General features: G+C 28.1%; 1 protein-coding gene across 19 annotated transcripts in view; it reads left to right on the top strand.

Annotated features, from left to right (window-relative positions):
• The window catches only part of LOC107452693 (eya transcriptional coactivator and phosphatase 2), a 145,024-nt gene that overhangs the window by 110,806 nt on the left and 16,701 nt on the right, over positions 1 to 17,517 (top strand). For 11 of the 19 annotated variants that reach the window (XM_071181541.1, XM_016069261.3, XM_016069260.3 and 8 more), the window contains 4 exons: positions 2,261 to 2,328; positions 2,408 to 2,588; positions 5,928 to 6,020; positions 6,833 to 6,987. In XM_071181541.1, coding sequence (XP_071037642.1) covers positions 2,261 to 2,328; positions 2,408 to 2,588; positions 5,928 to 6,020; positions 6,833 to 6,987 — 497 coding nt within the window. The remainder of the gene's footprint in view (positions 1 to 2,260; positions 2,329 to 2,407; positions 2,589 to 5,927; positions 6,021 to 6,832; positions 6,988 to 17,517) is intronic. The other 8 variants (XM_071181542.1, XM_071181539.1, XM_071181536.1 and 5 more) reach the window with 2 other exon arrangements.

Here is a 17,517-nt window from a genome sequence, read left to right as displayed (position 1 = left end):
AACAAACAATTTATAAAATCTATTTCAAACAGTTATAAATTTCATGATAAAATCGTAAAATGTACGAAAACATACGAAAATAATTACAAAAAAAAAAAAAAAAGATTATTCATAGTGGGTAGGAATAGAAATAATATGTCAGATAGAAAAAAAAAAATTAAGTTGAAACNTTCACTAGTTTTGATAACTTTTTAAAAGGTTTAACATGACTTAACTATAATAAAGTGGTGAATATATAAAACTACTAATTGTTTAGAAATAGTGGTGGATAAAAGCAGATAATTTTATTGGTGTGTAATTATTATTTAAACAGTGAATTATTTTCTTAAAAATGGAACATGGATAAAAAGGCAGTGTTTTTAAAGGATTGCTGTTTATTTTTACAAAAAAGATAAAGGACACAATTATAAGGATCAAATGGTTGGCAAGGCGGTCTACCCTTCTAAAAACGTTTACAGAGAACTCTAGTATTTCAATGCAACTTGGAAATTACATTTAGAACAAGCAATTTATAAAATCTATTTCAAACAATTATAAATTTCATGATAAAATCGTAAAATGTACGAAAACATACGAAAATAATAACAAAACAAAAAAAGATTATTCAAAGTGGGTAGGAATAGAAATAATATGTCAGAGAGAAAAACAAAAGAAAAATTGAAGTTAAAACAGTAAGCTACGTATTTCTAGTCGATCTACGTTGGTAGAATGCATCTTAAAGCATCATTAGAATTAAAATACAGATCTAAATTATAATGTTACCAACGTAAAATAATAAGCATGATTAAACAAAATATATGTTGATCTTTTTATGAGCAGTGTACTTTTAACTTTTTTACGTCTGTCCAACTTATAGCTCAGTATTTTTCATCCTTTCTTTGCCAACAAATTTCCTCTGATTAGTGACGATATGCGAATTATTTCTTTTTTTTTTATATATAATATAGATTTCTGTTTTAATTCTTTCTATGCCTTCCGTTAATATATTTTCACTACAACGGTTTTCTTTACATTAACTTGTCTCATCTTTAAGACATTAGCAGGAAACAGTAAAGTTCCAACTAGAATCGACATAGTCATCTATTAGTTCCAGGCAATTAGGTGCGGCAAAAAATAAATGAAAAAAATAATTAGAAAGAGACCTTAATTTCGCCAACGTGGCGTATTCAACAGTTGAGCGTGAAATCTTCTGATGGATGATTCAAAGGATGACTGTTTACCGCGTTTCCAAACCTAAAGCTCATTTATATTTTTTGAGTGTATCCGAGTTGTTTATTTCAAGCTCCACTGTTTTGTCCCCCTTAAAGCCACTTGGCTTTTAGTTGTCAAAGTTTTAATTACAGTTTACAAATAAAATGTGACGCTTAATTCCCCCCCCCCTCACAAGATTATTTTTTTCATTCTTTTTTTTTAATTCCCATTTTCCCCCCCGTTTTAACAGTGTTTTTTTATTTTTTATTAAAAAAAAACAATTTTTTTTTTTAAAAAAAACTCATTCAATTTCGATTTTAAGCTCAAAATTTATAAAAAACATTATTCAAGTTCTCTATTATTGCAGCATTATAATTGAAATGATTGTATCTTTTTTGTGAGTTTCTTGCTAATTAAATATAAGTTTTTTTTATTTTTAAATGGATAATAATTACTTTACTTTAAAGACGCATAAATAATCCTGTTTGACCTATCAACATTCAGGTTATTGAAACATTTTTATGTGCTTAAAAATCTACAACTATTCATGTAATCGGCTCTAATGAAACTTAACATTTGTACACAAAATTGCATCACTACGAAATTGCGTTCAAACTTGAATGTTAAAATTAAACATTCCAAATTTGGAGATATAAATTCATTAAAATACCAAATAAAATTATCCCCTTCCTTCTCGCTCCTGTGGAAATGACGAGGTGAAGTTTCGCTCTCTATTTCTCGCTCCCTTGAAATTTCCGGGCTGGAGTGTTCAGTAGTAACGCGCCAAAAAGAATAAAGCTAATTCATTTCTTTTGCTCGGAAAACATTTTATTTACTCATTTTACACACCAGATGGCAGTACCAGGATATTTTTTAGCTTATTGTAGATAGTTAGTTTATTTTAAACTAGATGTCAGTACTAATCAGATACGTGTATTTGGCAAAATAGGCACTTTTATGACCGTTGTCTTGAAAATTAACCGATCGTTAAGAGGTTAAACAATATTTTTAGACTAACATGTAACATAAATAACTTTACATGAATGTAACGTGTTTTGTTTTATTTTAGGAAGCGCGTATACGACAAGTGGTTTTTCCAGCAACGCTACAAATGCACAATCTTATTCTTCTCAACAGGTTAGTAAGCGACAATCGTTAATGTAATTTTAAAACACATATTTGGTAATATTTTAAATGGTATTTTGTATGTTTGCAGGGTGTAGACTACAGTTCTTACAGTGGTTATAGTCAAAGTGGTTATCCTTATTATCCAACCCAAGGATACCCATACATACCACCTACGAATAGTGGATCACCTTTGGGATTAGCTAATTCCTCTAACGTTCCAACAACAGCTACATACCAACTTTCACAACTCCCACCTTGTTCAACATCAGGTATGGCTCTTATGCTTTTAGTTATATACCTTAACTCTGCGTTCCACAATATTTGTGAAACTTAATGAAACCTTAATAGATTTGTGACCACTGAAATATTTAATTATTTTTAAAATCTATTTATGATGAATTTTGTAATGATTCATTAAAAATGAAGAGGAAGTTAAAACAAAAAAATTGATTCATTAATAGAGCATATTTAATCTCTTCTGGGACTATTTTTTTACGTGAAAATGTTTATACTTTTATTCTTTATGCGTAAATAGTTGTACGAATAATTTTTCCTAACAAAATATTCGGTTTTTTGAAGGAAAAAAATCCATATCATGACACGTTTTATTCCGAGCAATTCGACCGAAAGTAAACTATAATACTTTCATTTTTAAAATTGAAATTACAAACTCAAGTATTTTGTTTAAAATTATTTATGCCACATTTTGTCTTTAAATCTGTTTTCTTTCATTCAAATTTTTCCAAGGCACGCAAGATAACTCGACTTCTAATAAATCTATCCAATTAAAATTTGGTAATTGGTTTAAATATTGAATAATACTTACATTTACAATAGCTCTAGAATATTCGTAAATAATTTATATAAAAATTGGAATCTGCTCAACTGAATTAGAAACACGCTAATTTAATCATATAAATTTCTTTCATTTGTAGAACTATTTGATTGTAATTTGTGCATTTTTAACCTATTGTTATTGTTACATTGCATTATTTTGCCATGTATTAAAATAACAACAAATAACTTATTTTAATTTTTAAAGAAATAAAATCTTTCTTAAATCTAATATTTTTATGTTGCTTTAACCAACTTAGCTTTGATGATTATTTTAAAATTAAGATTGGAAAATAATGATTCTGATGTTCATTATTATACCTGATGTTCAACTAACGAATGTTAACCAGTGAAAATTAACCAAATTCTAATAACTTAAATTCATCGAATTCTAATAACTTAAAAGCATCGCTATGCTACCTCGAAAAATGAAAATGTAAGAAAATCTGCCAAATGTAGAAAATGTAACCTAATATGCTATAGTACCAAGATAGTATCAAAAATATTACAGGGGTCTGTCCAGACATTTTGTGAAAGATCCGTTTTTTCTAAAATTGTGAAAAAATTATTCGTAATTTGTGAATATAAAATAAACGTTAAATCACATTTTTTCAACCAGGGTTCGGTTTTGTGAATTTGTGCAAATAGGGTCCGTTATTGCAAAAAAACTTTCTCAAAGAATTTTTTAATTGTAAACACATACAAGATTATGCTCAACACTGTAAAATTATAATTCAAAAAATTAAACTTAAAGAAATAAACAGCTATTGCAGCTACTAAATTAACGATGCAACATACAAATATTTGGTATTTAGCCTATACTGCTGAACGCAAAATATTCCTTTCGGACGAATAAAGGAAGAAGCGTCTGCCGAAGACAAAATTTAGTTCGTTTACATCTGTCTTTCATGCCCCCCCCCCCTTCCTGGGAAGGATTACAATAATGAAAAGCAAATTTGTGAAGGGTCCGATTAAAAGATAAACTATTTTGTAAAGGGTCCGTTTTTATGAAAAGATATTTTGGACGGTTAACGGACCCAAATTTCTTCTAAACAAACTCCTGTATTAAGTAAGCTCTAATTGTTATAATCTTGGACTATTAGGTAATTTTACCACAAAAAAGACTTGGATGAAACTTAGTCTTCATTAGCTTTAGAGAAAGGAATTATCTTATTTAAGAAAAATGGAATGAAATTCAAAAATGCTTTTTAAAAAAGCGTTTACTAACTTAAAAGGAAGAAATAAAAAGGTATATTTGCTATCTTAAAAATAACTCAGATTATGAATGTTAGCATAGTTTCATTCAAAACAGCCATGTAACCAAAATTTTAAAATCCTTGTTATGGGAAGTAATTTTTAAACATGTGAACTGTTATTTTTGTCCCAAATGAAGAGATGGATATCTCACAATTATTTCTAGTTTCACACAAAACGTATCTGTTTTAATCGCATCAGTGCTTTTCAACAGCTATTCAAGGATGACAGATACAGATGGAGCACAAAAAAGGTGCTAACAGCACGCCTCTTATTCTATCTAAACAAGAGTGCGAAAAATAACATTTTATATTTGAAAAGGGGGTGGACAGTTTTACATGAAAAACGTGCTCACTATAAATTTAAAGGTAGAACGATGAAGTATACTGTCTTCCCTTTGCCAAGAATTTAGAACAGAAGACTTTGAAGAAGATAGAGAGCAGTGATAACAGAAGCTGAGCCAAAATCTACATATATTATTTATTTTTGTTTATATATCTGAAATCGTTTGTTGTAAAAGAAACCTTCGAATATTCGTTATTTGGTTGCATGGCTGTTGTGTTTGATAAAGAAAATTTAAAAGAAAAGAGAGGAATGAAAATGTACTTATTGCACATGTAAGTGCTTTTAAAATAAATATATTTCTAAATGCATTGTAGAAATATATCAAAACTGTAAAGTATTTAATAATTTTTTTAGGAAAATATCAATGTAATAGATGGATTTCGCTTTTGGTTTTAATGCGACTCGATAATTAATCTTGATATTGATAATTATATTTCAGTATTGAATAGTTTGGTTTTGTGTATTGCACTACAACAATGTCATTCAAAATACATTGTAGAGCCGTTAGGGCACAGAGGATAGAACGTTCGCCTTCCAATGAGGTGAACTGGGTTTGAATCCCAGTGAGGGCTGGTCGATACGAATTCCGTATCCGGCTTGCACCGACCGCAGTGCTAATGTAAGATATATCCTCAGTGGTAGACAGATCATGGGTTAGAGACCTTTTGTTATCAGGCTAACCATGGGAGGTTTTCGTGGTTTTCCTCTCCATGTAACGCAAATGCGGGTTAGTTCCACAAGAAGTCCTCCACATAGGCAAATTTCTCCTTATACTGGATTCAGAAGTTCCCTTGTCTTCTGGATCAGGTTCAAAATTACAAGGCTATGGAGTTGAACATTAGTAGTCGTGAGCCCAAAAAATTGGGTTGACTGTTTAACGACGGTTATAAAATAGAAATAAAATAAAATGCATTGTAATTTTTAGTTAGGTGTCGAGAGGATTCTTATCAAGAAGAATCTTTTGGTATTAATGTTTGAGATATTGAGTATTGTAGCAGTTTAAACAAAACAGCTGTGAACGTACTTTTTGTTACTATCATGCATGCTACACTCTTTTATGTTTTAAAATTGTATATTTCTTTAGTGTCTTCTCTTTCTGTAATAATTTAAATTTTGTCAAGGTGTATTTTAAACATGTTTAAAATGCATGTTTCATGAAACATATATTTCAACAGATGTTTCTCAATATGTCCTAGACAACCATCATTCAACATCGCCGGTGAAATTAGAAACAACGAACGGTGCAAGAGAAACTCTCATAAAAAAAGGTAAAAGCGTCAAATTTTTCTGTATAAATGTGACTAAATGTCAGTTAGCTATTCAATTTTTACATCGCGTATTACAATTAAATGGGAATTCGAAGTGTCATATTTATTTATTACTGTATTATAGTATTTTATAAACTACTTTACCACAATCAGATATGTAATTTGAGACGTTTTTTTTCTCCAGTTTTTTATAAATTTAGAGACAGCTTTTTAAAAAAATATTTTTTTTAAAAATATTTTGAATGTGTACAAATAGTATTAACTTCGCTGCAGCAACAATTCATTTTATCTTTAATATTAAGGTATCCGACTAATTTCAAACAACTTTTTTTAAAAATATTAATATAAAATTTTTAAAAGAACTGGTTTATTTGTTTTATGTGTGTGTTTTATTATTATTATGCGCAAAAACTCATAAGACTAGCAAAAAATAAAAAAAAAAGTTTTTTTTTCATTCAAATTTTTNGTAAAAAAAAAAAAAAAAAAAAAATTTTTTTTTTTTTTTTTTTTTTTTGCTTATACATTAAACACTGTAAAAAATTTATCACCAAAAAAGAAATCTTTTGAGGATTTTATTTAGAAGTATATCAACCATGTTTTGAACTGATATCTTAAAAACAAGTGCAAATACTTTCGAGTTAGAGACAAATGTAGTTAAAAGAGCAAATTTTTAAAAATTTCCGCACTCGTCTTTGCAAAAACATGCAAACCAAAAACAGCACATTTTTTTTAAAAATTCAAAATTGATCAGCTTATAAAGATATCACAAGTCTATTATTATTTTAATTATTTGTTTAAATTTTTTCTGCTAGGTGGTAAAACAGGAAAAGGACGAGGTCGAAGACTAAACAACCCAAGTCCCGATCCTGAAAATAATCTGGAAAGGGTGTTCGTTTGGGATTTAGATGAAACTATCATTATATTTCATTCTCTTCTCACTGGTTCTTTCGCCACTCGATATGGAAAGGTAAGATAAAACTTTTACGGATATAATAAATGTCAGTTCATTTTATTCGAGTTCAGATAAAAATACACTGCGGCAAAAATAATTTGCCTGTGTTTTTGAAAAACACAGATACCTCTATTGCTGTCACAAGTGAATTTATTTTTAAATTTAGTAGTAGAGAAAAAAAAATTCACCTGTGTTGAAAAAAAAATTACCACTGTTAAAAGTAATTCGCCAGTATTAAAAAATTATTCATCTTTGAAGAAAAAAAATAACACTGGGAAATAATTATTTTTTTTGTTGCATTTATACAAATACATACTTGATCTTAATTCGGATGTGAGGATTGCAAATATGTATTTAGTTTTGCTCCTATAGACTTTTTTAAATGACGTTTTTAGCCTGGAAATGTCGTACGCGGCTAAGGATATTTCACCTATTAGCATGGGCGGATCGTGAATTTGTGGGGCCCTGGGCTGAAGCTACTTTGGGGCCCTAATAGCCGTTTTGTCAAAAAACTGTTTTCTATAGGAATGTAGATAAGTATATAGAAAAAAATAGGACAGTAAATTAATCTTATTTATTTATTTTTTTTTTTTGTCTATACAAACAGCAACTGTACAACATTATTGCAAAAGAAATAGACAGGTTATGTGTAGTTATGTTATATAAATTATAAAGCAACCTTTCTGCATTTTGGAGTTGCAAATTCCTTTATTTACTCATCACATTGTAAGTCCTTCGTTAAATCACAATTTATGGAAAGAACTGATTAATGATTTAGTCGATGGTTCGACATTGTTGTCCTATATTTGTTTTCTATATATGACATCCTGGAGAGAGAGCGCTCAGCTTCACAGCTAGTAATTGGCAAAAGTTAAAAAAATCTTTAAGACAGTGTAGCAATTTGGGAAAACATCAACAAATTTATTTTCATAAATTAGCATAAAAATTTCACTGCAAGAGGTGTAAGACTCTGGCTTAGACTGAAGTAAATAAGATTTTAACTGAATGCACTCATTCACTAAATGCTCGTCTACGTCATCTGGATAATAATCAACATTATTACGTACACTTTCCAGATTTCCATATTTTTGTCTTGCAAATCCATTAAAAATTTGAATTTCTTGTTATACATCTCATAGACTTGACTCCTTTTATTTAAATCCATAATCAGCTTATCCAACGCAACGTTTAAAGTGTCTCTTTTAAATTTTTCTGCTCCGTATACTGAGAATTTATCTGTAGACTTATCTGAAAATTTTGGAGTAATGCGTCTCTTGTTTATGTCATTGTAGTCTATTCCCACACTAGTACTTAATTCTTTAGCTTTCTCTCCGTATTCCTTTAGCTTCTGATCTGATTGGTGCCTTATGTTTTTCACGAGGTCTTTTAATGATACAATTAATTTGTTGCCTTCACAAATAACTTGTTGCCTTCACGTGTCAACCACACTAACATTGATTTCTTATATTCATTAGAATTTTCATGATTTTCTAAACAAGTTCCTATGTGTTTCCAATCAGAAAATCCGGTTGTGTATTGAGAAGAAATTTTAGAAAAAAGTTTGCAAGTCAAACAAAAAACAGTACCAACCCTGGTTGAATAACATAACCAAGATCTTTCCAATGATTGACCATTTTTCATTTTCTTAATGAAATACCTATTTGAAAATGTTCTGTTTTGTTCTTTGTATTTCTTTATTGAAGCTGAATATATATTTTTCGGATCTTTATTTTGAAAGTCAGTCATTTCATGTGAGAGTATGTCATTAATAAAATCATTATTTAGCAATTCTGACCACAAGCCCACGTCAACATATTTCTCAAACTTAATATTCTCTAAATTTCTTTCCGCCTCGGTATTACCGTCCTCTTGCTGAACACCAATATAGTTTTCAGTGGGATCAGAGGGTTTCTGGTAGTCAAGACAGTTGTTAGTAAACTAAACAAGTTTGTCACTTTGACGACGAGAACAGAAGTGCGGGGAAAAAAACAAAATTGCGTCGGGCGTTAAGCGGCGCTGCGGGAAGTCCCCCATTATAGACGCGAAAAAATACACTGACCAAAAACAAGCGACGGGTAATTCCCCGTTCCATTCGATAGACGCGCACATGCATAGGTTGATTGATCTCAGGGTTGCCAATCTTATAATATTTTTTTTTAATATTAGATACTTTTTTTAATTCAAAATATCACCTATAGTTTCCAGTGGGGACTGGGGCCCTTTGTATCCACGGGGCCCTGGGCTGCAGCCCAAAAAGCCCTTAAGTAGATCCGCCCCTGCCTATTAGGACCTGTTTAGAAGCCACTAGCGGCATATGACTACTTTCCCGGGCTTGAGTTCCCTATGCAATTTTAATCCTGATGATGTGCCCTAACTCCTATAGAAGTTTGTCGCAACATTTATGTAAACCCCTTATTGTGTATAATGTTTTGAAGCTTGTACATTTCGACAAAAGTAGTCTACAAATCTCCTTTAAACTATAGCTAGGAAAGAGAAATTGATAGCAGATTTGAAATTAGCGGCTCGAAAATGTCCATGATCCATTAAAAAATCTCATAAAACAGTGTGTAATCTCATAAAACAGTGTAAGAAAATCTCCAGTGTAATGCATTTTTGTTTAAGAAAAAAAATACATATTCGATAAAAAAACATCTTTTGAAAAAAATTTCCTTTTCATAAAAATTAATTCACTTATAAAAAAGATATCTCCTGAGTTCAAACTATTTCCCTCCGTAAAAAAATAATTAATTGGTACGAAAAAGAGTTTCCCGAAAAATAACTTATTACTTGCGTTTAGCTTATTATAGTGTAAACTTATTACATGTTACACTTTACTCAACTTATTCATTTGAGTAAAAGATAATTCACTTTACTTAAAACTAATTCTATTGGGGAATAACTTACTAGTGTCAAAACAAAGCAATTGTATAAGAATAGATCACTTACGTTAGAAATTAATTCTTTTATATAAAGAGAAAACAATCAAAAGTGTTTTGGGGAAAAATAATGAAAAGGCTTATGTTATAGCAAGTATTCCGTATTTTCCTTTCATGTAAAACTTAACCGTCAGCTCGTTAGCAGTACGACGAAGAGAAAAAAATTTGATTGGTGGAAAAATTCTTCCTTTTTTTTTTCTCACCGAACTTACGCTTAAAAAATTTAACAGATAGACCATTTACTAGAATAATGATTCAGTTAATAAAGCTGTGGTGTAAAAAAAGCAATAAAGTTAAAAAAAAAGAAAAAAAAAAGCCTTCTAGAAGTGTCTTAGTAAATTTTTCGGCAACTCTGAACCTAGATTTACGGGCACTCATGATGGCTGAAGTAAAGTAATAGTGAATATATCTTTCTTCAACTAGTGCTTCTGACTCGCCATTTTCTCACTCATTCCCTTCCGAAGTGTAAACAAAGAAAATCTTTGTAATCTTTTACCCCCTTGTTGTGAAAAAAAAACCAAGGATATTAAGCTAAGATAAAAAAATAAAAATAAAAAACCCTCTTGAAATTTGATGTTTTTTTTAACAACCACTTTTACTTCTGAGAAAGATAATTCTTTTAAGGGAAAAAAAAAAAAAACTAATGACAACGATTGTCAAATATCATTTTTATTTTGAATTTAATATTTTTCGCAACAGTAAATCAAGATAATTTATTTTTTTTCTATTTTGTGTTTCTATTAATTTTTATTGTAGTTAAGGATTTCAGCTTCGTAGATCCATTAGTATTTATTCTTCTCTTTTTAAAGACAAGCTTTTACTTCTACGAAAGATGATTATTTATTTTTTTAAAAAGGAAATAAAATTTTTTTTAATGATAACGATTGCCAAATTTTATTTTATTTTGAATTTAATAAATTATCTTCATTTATTATTGCGAAAAATATTTTTTTTGGTGTTTTTATTAATCTTTATTGTAGTTACGGAATTCAGCTTCGTAGAACCATTCTATTGTTTTCTTTTTAAAGACAAGCTTTTAATTCTACGAAAGATGGTTATTTATTTTTTTAAAAAAGAAAAAAAATTATAACGATTGCCGAATACCATTTTATTTTGAATTTAATAAATTATCTTAATTTACTGCTGAAAAAAAATATTTTTTTGTGTTTTTATTAATCTTTATTGTAGTTAAGGAATTCAGCTTCGTAGAACCATTCGTACCTATTGTTTTCTTTTTAAAGACAAGCTTTTACTTCTACGAAAGATAATTATCATTTTTTTAAAAAGGAAAAAAGATAAACAAAAACTAATGATAACGATTGCCGAATACCATTTTATTTTGAATTTAATAAATTATCTTGATTTACTGTTGCGAAAATAATTTTTTTGTGTGTGTTTTTATTTATCTTTATTGTAGTTAAGGAATTCAGCTTCATAGAACCATTAGTACCTATTGTTTTCTTATTAAAGACAAGCTTTTACTTCTGCGAAAGATAATTGTTTTTTTTAAAGGAAAAAAAGAAGAAGAAAAAAACTAATGACAAACATTGCCAGGTGTCATTTTATTTTGAATTTTAAAAATTATTTGGATTTACTGTTGCGAAAATTATTTTTTTGTTATTTGATTGATCCTCATTATAGTTAACTACAATTCAGTTTTGTAAAACCATTAGTAACTATTGTATTCCTTAAAGAAAAGCTCGTTTCCAAAATTTATTTTTAAAAAGAGAGGAAAGCTGGAAGTGTTAATATTTCAGTATAGATAATAAAAAATGTTTTGACTCTGAAATCAGACAACAGTGCTTCAATGTAGCAGAAGAAAATAGTATTTTAAAAGAAACGTTATTTACATAATTAAAAAACTACATTCGCTTCAAAAATATATAAATAGGAGATAGCAATCGACATGTTTCAAGCGCTTAAAAACAGGAGCCTATTTTCAAGACTTGCCAGAAGTGAATGAGAAGATACAAAAGTAATATGAAATAATCGCCCATTTTCAAGACTTGCCATAAATGAATGAGAAGAAACAAAAATAATATGAAATATAAAACGAAAAATGGATAAATCAAGATGGAAAACAAAACTATGAAAACCACAGTAACCGAGAAAACAAGATGAGAAACAGGACAAGAAAAACCACAGTGGCCCAGTGGGTAAATCAGTAAAAAATGCATTTCCGCGTACTATGAAGAGGTGGTGAGGATCTAATATCATTAACTAGGGAATTAGCATTCACATGAATAAATCAAAATATCAGGGCATCAAGATAAGCTTAAGCTGATGTGACTGGGGTGGAAGTAATTTTTAAAATGAATTTATGCTCAATATTCCAACAGTGTGCAGAAATTGTTACTTTCTCGTATTCTTATTGAATTAATATTTTTCATATTCGTAACAGACATATCTATCGTGTTCCTTGAGTCTGAATTTTAAAATCGCACTTCAATGTTTAATTTCTTGGGATTATTTATTTAAGAAACCATTATTGCTCTGTAATTTTTTTTCTTCTTTTTTGCTAAGGGCATTTGTCCAAACAAGTGTGTTGGACACTAATGTATAAATACCATAGCGTCTCTACTTGTTGCTAAATATAGTAATTTGACAAATTCACCCATTCACTCAAAGAAAATGTGTATTCAGATTTTCTCCTGTAATAAGCTAAACGCAGCGTTTGGACTGATATTTCATCTTAATATTGAACTTTTTAGTTAAAGTAAATATAGTTAAGCTTTTTGAAAAAAATATTTAAAAAATCATTAGATTTAAGCTTTTTTAAGGAAATGGAAGTCAAATGTATGTCTAATTACGTAAATAAATAAAGACCCATGGTTTGAATCACTATTTCCTTAAATTAAATTTTTTTTAATTTTCCTTGTTGAAATATATTTACTGCATTTTTTGCAAATTTTTCCTGAAATTTATTTAATTTGATAATTTTTTTTATTTTTACGATGAATATAATACATAATAATGAATATATAAGACTGAAAATTATTATTTTAAATTGCACACGATCAGAAAGTTTTGCTTTAGTCTATAATTATTAATCTTACTCATAATATGTACAATATGAGTGCGGTTTAATCTAAATCATGTTTCTATTGGGTTATAAATTATAGATTCACTAAGAGAATAAATTTTGTTGCTAATTTTAAAATTTTTAAAGATTATTTATTCTTTCTTACACAGTGTTTCATTTACAGAAAAAAACAAAGAAGATTAAAGATGAATTGAGTTAAAAAGTTTCATAAGAAAATGAACGAATAAATATGTTTAATCTGATAAAATATGGGGGAAATTTAAATTTTAATAAGAATGGAAACCACATCAAGGATTGATTTCTTTTTAAAACTTCGCCGTAAAATTGAATAAAAATGCATTAAGAAATAAAAATAAAGGCAGCTAAACAGCAGTTTCATTAAAAAGAAAAAGAACGAAAAGAAAAAAAAGACAAGTAGATGGACTGCTAGTTGCTGTTTGTAATAAAAACTACGCTCTTAGAGCCTTGTTCATTTTTATTTTACTTAAATGCGACCGTCTGTTGAAAGGAAATTATAGAGGGAAAAAAAAAGGTTTGAAGATGAAAGTTGGGGGACGGAAAATTAAATCAGAAATTTACTGGCGAGTTGATCACTGGCGACGGTTTGACTTATGCAATAAAGAGGGACTGACTCGCAGGGATTGGAGAAGGCGTAACGCTTGGCATGCATTGGCGCTTTTAACGAATCATAATTGAAAGGCTCTTCTAAGCACTATTTATTGCAAATGACTCTGGATTAAATCCGAAAGCTATTTTGGGGTGATATATGAATTACACGTCTTTTTAGTTATTAGAGTTATTTGTTTCATTTTAATCTTATTGTTTCTATACATTAAAAAGACAATTAGGTCATTGTTTTAAAATTTTTGAGCTACTTAGATTGAGGTTTATATTAGCGACAACTAAGAAGAGTTTTTTAATTTTTCTTTTTTTGACAACCTGTGTTTATGATTTAATTTTCTTCCGATAGGTTATAAAATACAATGTTAATTTAAATTAAATATATTAGAAACATTATTAATTGAAATAATTTTTAAATTTTTATTTATGTAAAAGCATAGTAGTACTCAATTCTTCCGAATTCACCATAAGATATTATTTTTAAAATGGTTTACTTAAAATGATAACACTTTTATAAATTCCTAGTGATAAAACTTATGCTTTTATAATTCATTTTTGGATTTATACAGTTAATTAAGTTTTCTTTTCTTTCACTATCATTGCATTTCAATAAATTAAGCATATATATTATGGGTTTCCTACAGAGTATTATGGATAAAAATTTCTTTATTTTTTCATTTATTAATTGATGTTTTTGAATTATTATTGTTTCATTTTATTCACCGAAAGATGTTCTATTCAACTTCGTGAATACATTTCAAATTTTAAGAAAGCATTTTTAAATTTTTTTTTCAAAGTTTAAATTTTTATTTAATTCAAGTTTTAATAAATACAATCTTAAAATTCGTATTAACTTATTCATATTGTACACTTATTCATATACTAGTTATTTAAATATCAATCTATCTGTCTTATTTTAAGTTCATGAAACTATCGCAAAGTAATTATAAATTGATATGTTATTAATATTAATGCAATTAATTTTATATTAATATGTAACTAATTATATATTAATTATAATTTATTACGTATTAATTATAAATATATGTGTTTTTGACTGTAAATTAGACGAAAGGCTTTGAGTTTTTTAAAAGCTAGGGGGTGCCACTGAATTATTTTTATATAAACTTATTCATATTATCCTTTATCACTACCAAGATCTCCACACAATTTATCATATTGTTTTTTTTTTTTTTTTTTTTTTTTTTTTTTTTTTAACCGCTAAAACCTTTCCCGTTAAATCCAAGTTGTCCAAGTAAAGTGTCATATTTTTAAAGTTCTCAGACATATTTTTTTTTTGCCTGAAAATTTTGTAGGAATAATGAGATCAGATCATAAAAATTAAAGTAACGGAAAAACATCCTGGAAAAATCAGCACGAACAAGGCACCGGAAAAAATAATCACTTTAACTCTTAATGTAAGTTTAAAAACATCCTAGAAAGAAAATCACCAAAAAAAAAAACATCACACTTTAACCCTTTGACCCAGAATTTTATATAACGCATTTTTTATACATTTTTCATTATTTTGTATTAAATTTGTTCCAAAAATAAGAGGAAAATATTATATTTAGCATTTTAATAATTTATGGTTATGAAATACAGCTTCAAACACCGGTGTTATTTTCTGGTAAAGGTAAAATCTCCCAAACACGGCTCACTTCCAAACAATAAGTTATTTGCAGTTATTTAAATCGAAAAGAAACAGATAATCATCATTGAAATTTAATTCATTTACAAAATTAAGTATGGATAAGTTTTTGAATATGAATGAAAAAAAAATTTACTACTTTTTTTGGGATGTTATATTTTAGTGCAATTATAATTCCGATGGTCTAACAGATTGTTTTTAGGAACTATTAGACCGGTTTACATAATTAAAAAATACCAAAATATATTTTCCCTCGTAATTAGAGCATCAGAAAAAATATAGATACAAAAGGGATATAGATAATTGTTAATCCTTTGACGATATATCCTATCGTCAAAGGGTTAACAATTATATGAATTTAAAATCCTGAACAAATTCTGGGTTTTGAGTCTGAATGTAATGTAGTTCTTTATTCGAATGTAATTTGATTTTTTTAATAAATTATTTAATCTACAAGGATTAATAAAAAGTAAATGGAAAGTATTTCTTTAACAATTATTTTAATTGCATGTCTCTTTTGGTACTATCATCAATAAATGTAGAAACTAAGAATTGTTTTTCGGGATTAATCCTGTGATGAGTTAAAAATATTAAACAAAATAATAAAGTGTTCCAGTTTTATAAAACTTTTTTTAAAATATCACGAGGTGGAAAAGTAATTTATACATTATTAATACAAAAAAATTTAATTATTGGAATTCTAATTCTTATAAAATTAAATTTAAATTTTAAAACATTTAAAATATGAAATGTGCGAAGTTACTTTCAACTTCAAATTAATCTCGTTATATTAATTAATTTTTGAAGCAATATTTAATTATTATCGAGTTACATTTACTTTAAATTCGGTTTCAGCTGTGCATTCCTATTTTAAAAGGACTCTTTTTTCTCCTTTTTCTTTTCACCCTCTTAAAAATTTTTCTCCTCGGCGCATCTATTACCATTCAAGTCAAAGGAAGAAAATAAAAAGAGCGATGACTACACTATCAACAGAACTTTAATAACTCGTTGCTTTTAAAATAATTTAAAATAAAGGAACATTAAAAGACATTTAAATCCATCGAATTTAGAACAAAAAATTATAGATGCTTACTACGTATTATTAGAACAGAAATGATCGGTAGTTACTATGCATCACTAGAACAGTCTCGAACCCTAAAAACACGTTTTCTGTTTTTTGCGAACAAATCCATGGAGGACTAGTACACAACTATAATTTTTTAAATAATAGTGCTAATATTTTTTTTTTTAAATATTCGCGATTATTTTTATTAAATTACTAATTTTTAAAATGTTTAATTGTTGAATTATTTACGAAAAGAGTTGCTTTCTAAGACATTAAAAAAAAGTAATAAATCAATGTGAATTTACTCAACTTGGATTATATTCGAAATACGTCACTGTTTTATTGCAGTTAACAAAACAAAATGGCGTGTGTTAGTTTATATTATCGATGTAGTTTAAGGCATGGAGCATTAACTTTAGTACAAGTGATCCAGGTTTGAATCCTGACATTTTATTTTATTTATCATATTTTTATTTAGTTATATAAGCGTTGAAAAAAGATAGTATTCCGGGACGTACTCATTACAAAAAGTCCTTCTGGCTACTTCATACTACAACACGATTTGGTCGAATTTGTCCAAGCAGTTTTCCGGATAACAAGGCTTGCTTATGAATAGCCTAAGAATTTAAAAGAACTAGCAATATTTTTTTTTAAATTGAGAACCATATTTATCAAACCTGATTTCCTTATTAATCAGTTTTGAAATATCATATAATATTCTGCTTTTGAAAACATGTAAAATAAATGAATGTATAATTATTGAAATTTGTAAACTTTTTGTGAAAATTATTTTAAGACGAACATGGCATTTTCATGTTCGTCTTAAGGTTACTACTTTTGGCAAGGTTATTATTTTTCTTTTTGTTTGTATTCTCTAACGATAAAACTGTTATGTATATATTTTTTAAAGTATTCAAAATTTTTATTTTTTTTTTCTTGTTATTTCAAGTGCACGTAAAAAAAATAAGAGAAATTTGAGGACACGTTAAAATGTAAAAATTTTCTGTCTTCAGAGTTCGAAAGTTTTTGAGGACAATAATGAAATTTAATGGCTGTCCTTAAGATTTGAGAAAATCTGGTCACCTTAGTCCATATATTTTTGTCCGATTTGACATTCTAGTAATTTTAACAATATCGTTTGTTTTCCGCAGATTTTTGAACCATTTCTCTTTTGAATAGAATAAATGACAGTGGCCTTTGAACTTTCGCTATTTGTTGACGTCCCCCT

Source organism: Parasteatoda tepidariorum, chromosome 5 (assembly GCF_043381705.1).
Source record: "Parasteatoda tepidariorum isolate YZ-2023 chromosome 5, CAS_Ptep_4.0, whole genome shotgun sequence".
Lineage (NCBI taxonomy): Eukaryota > Metazoa > Arthropoda > Arachnida > Araneae > Theridiidae > Parasteatoda > Parasteatoda tepidariorum.
The sequence above is the reverse complement of the archived record's forward strand: the minus strand, read 5'-3'. Positions and strand labels throughout refer to the sequence as shown.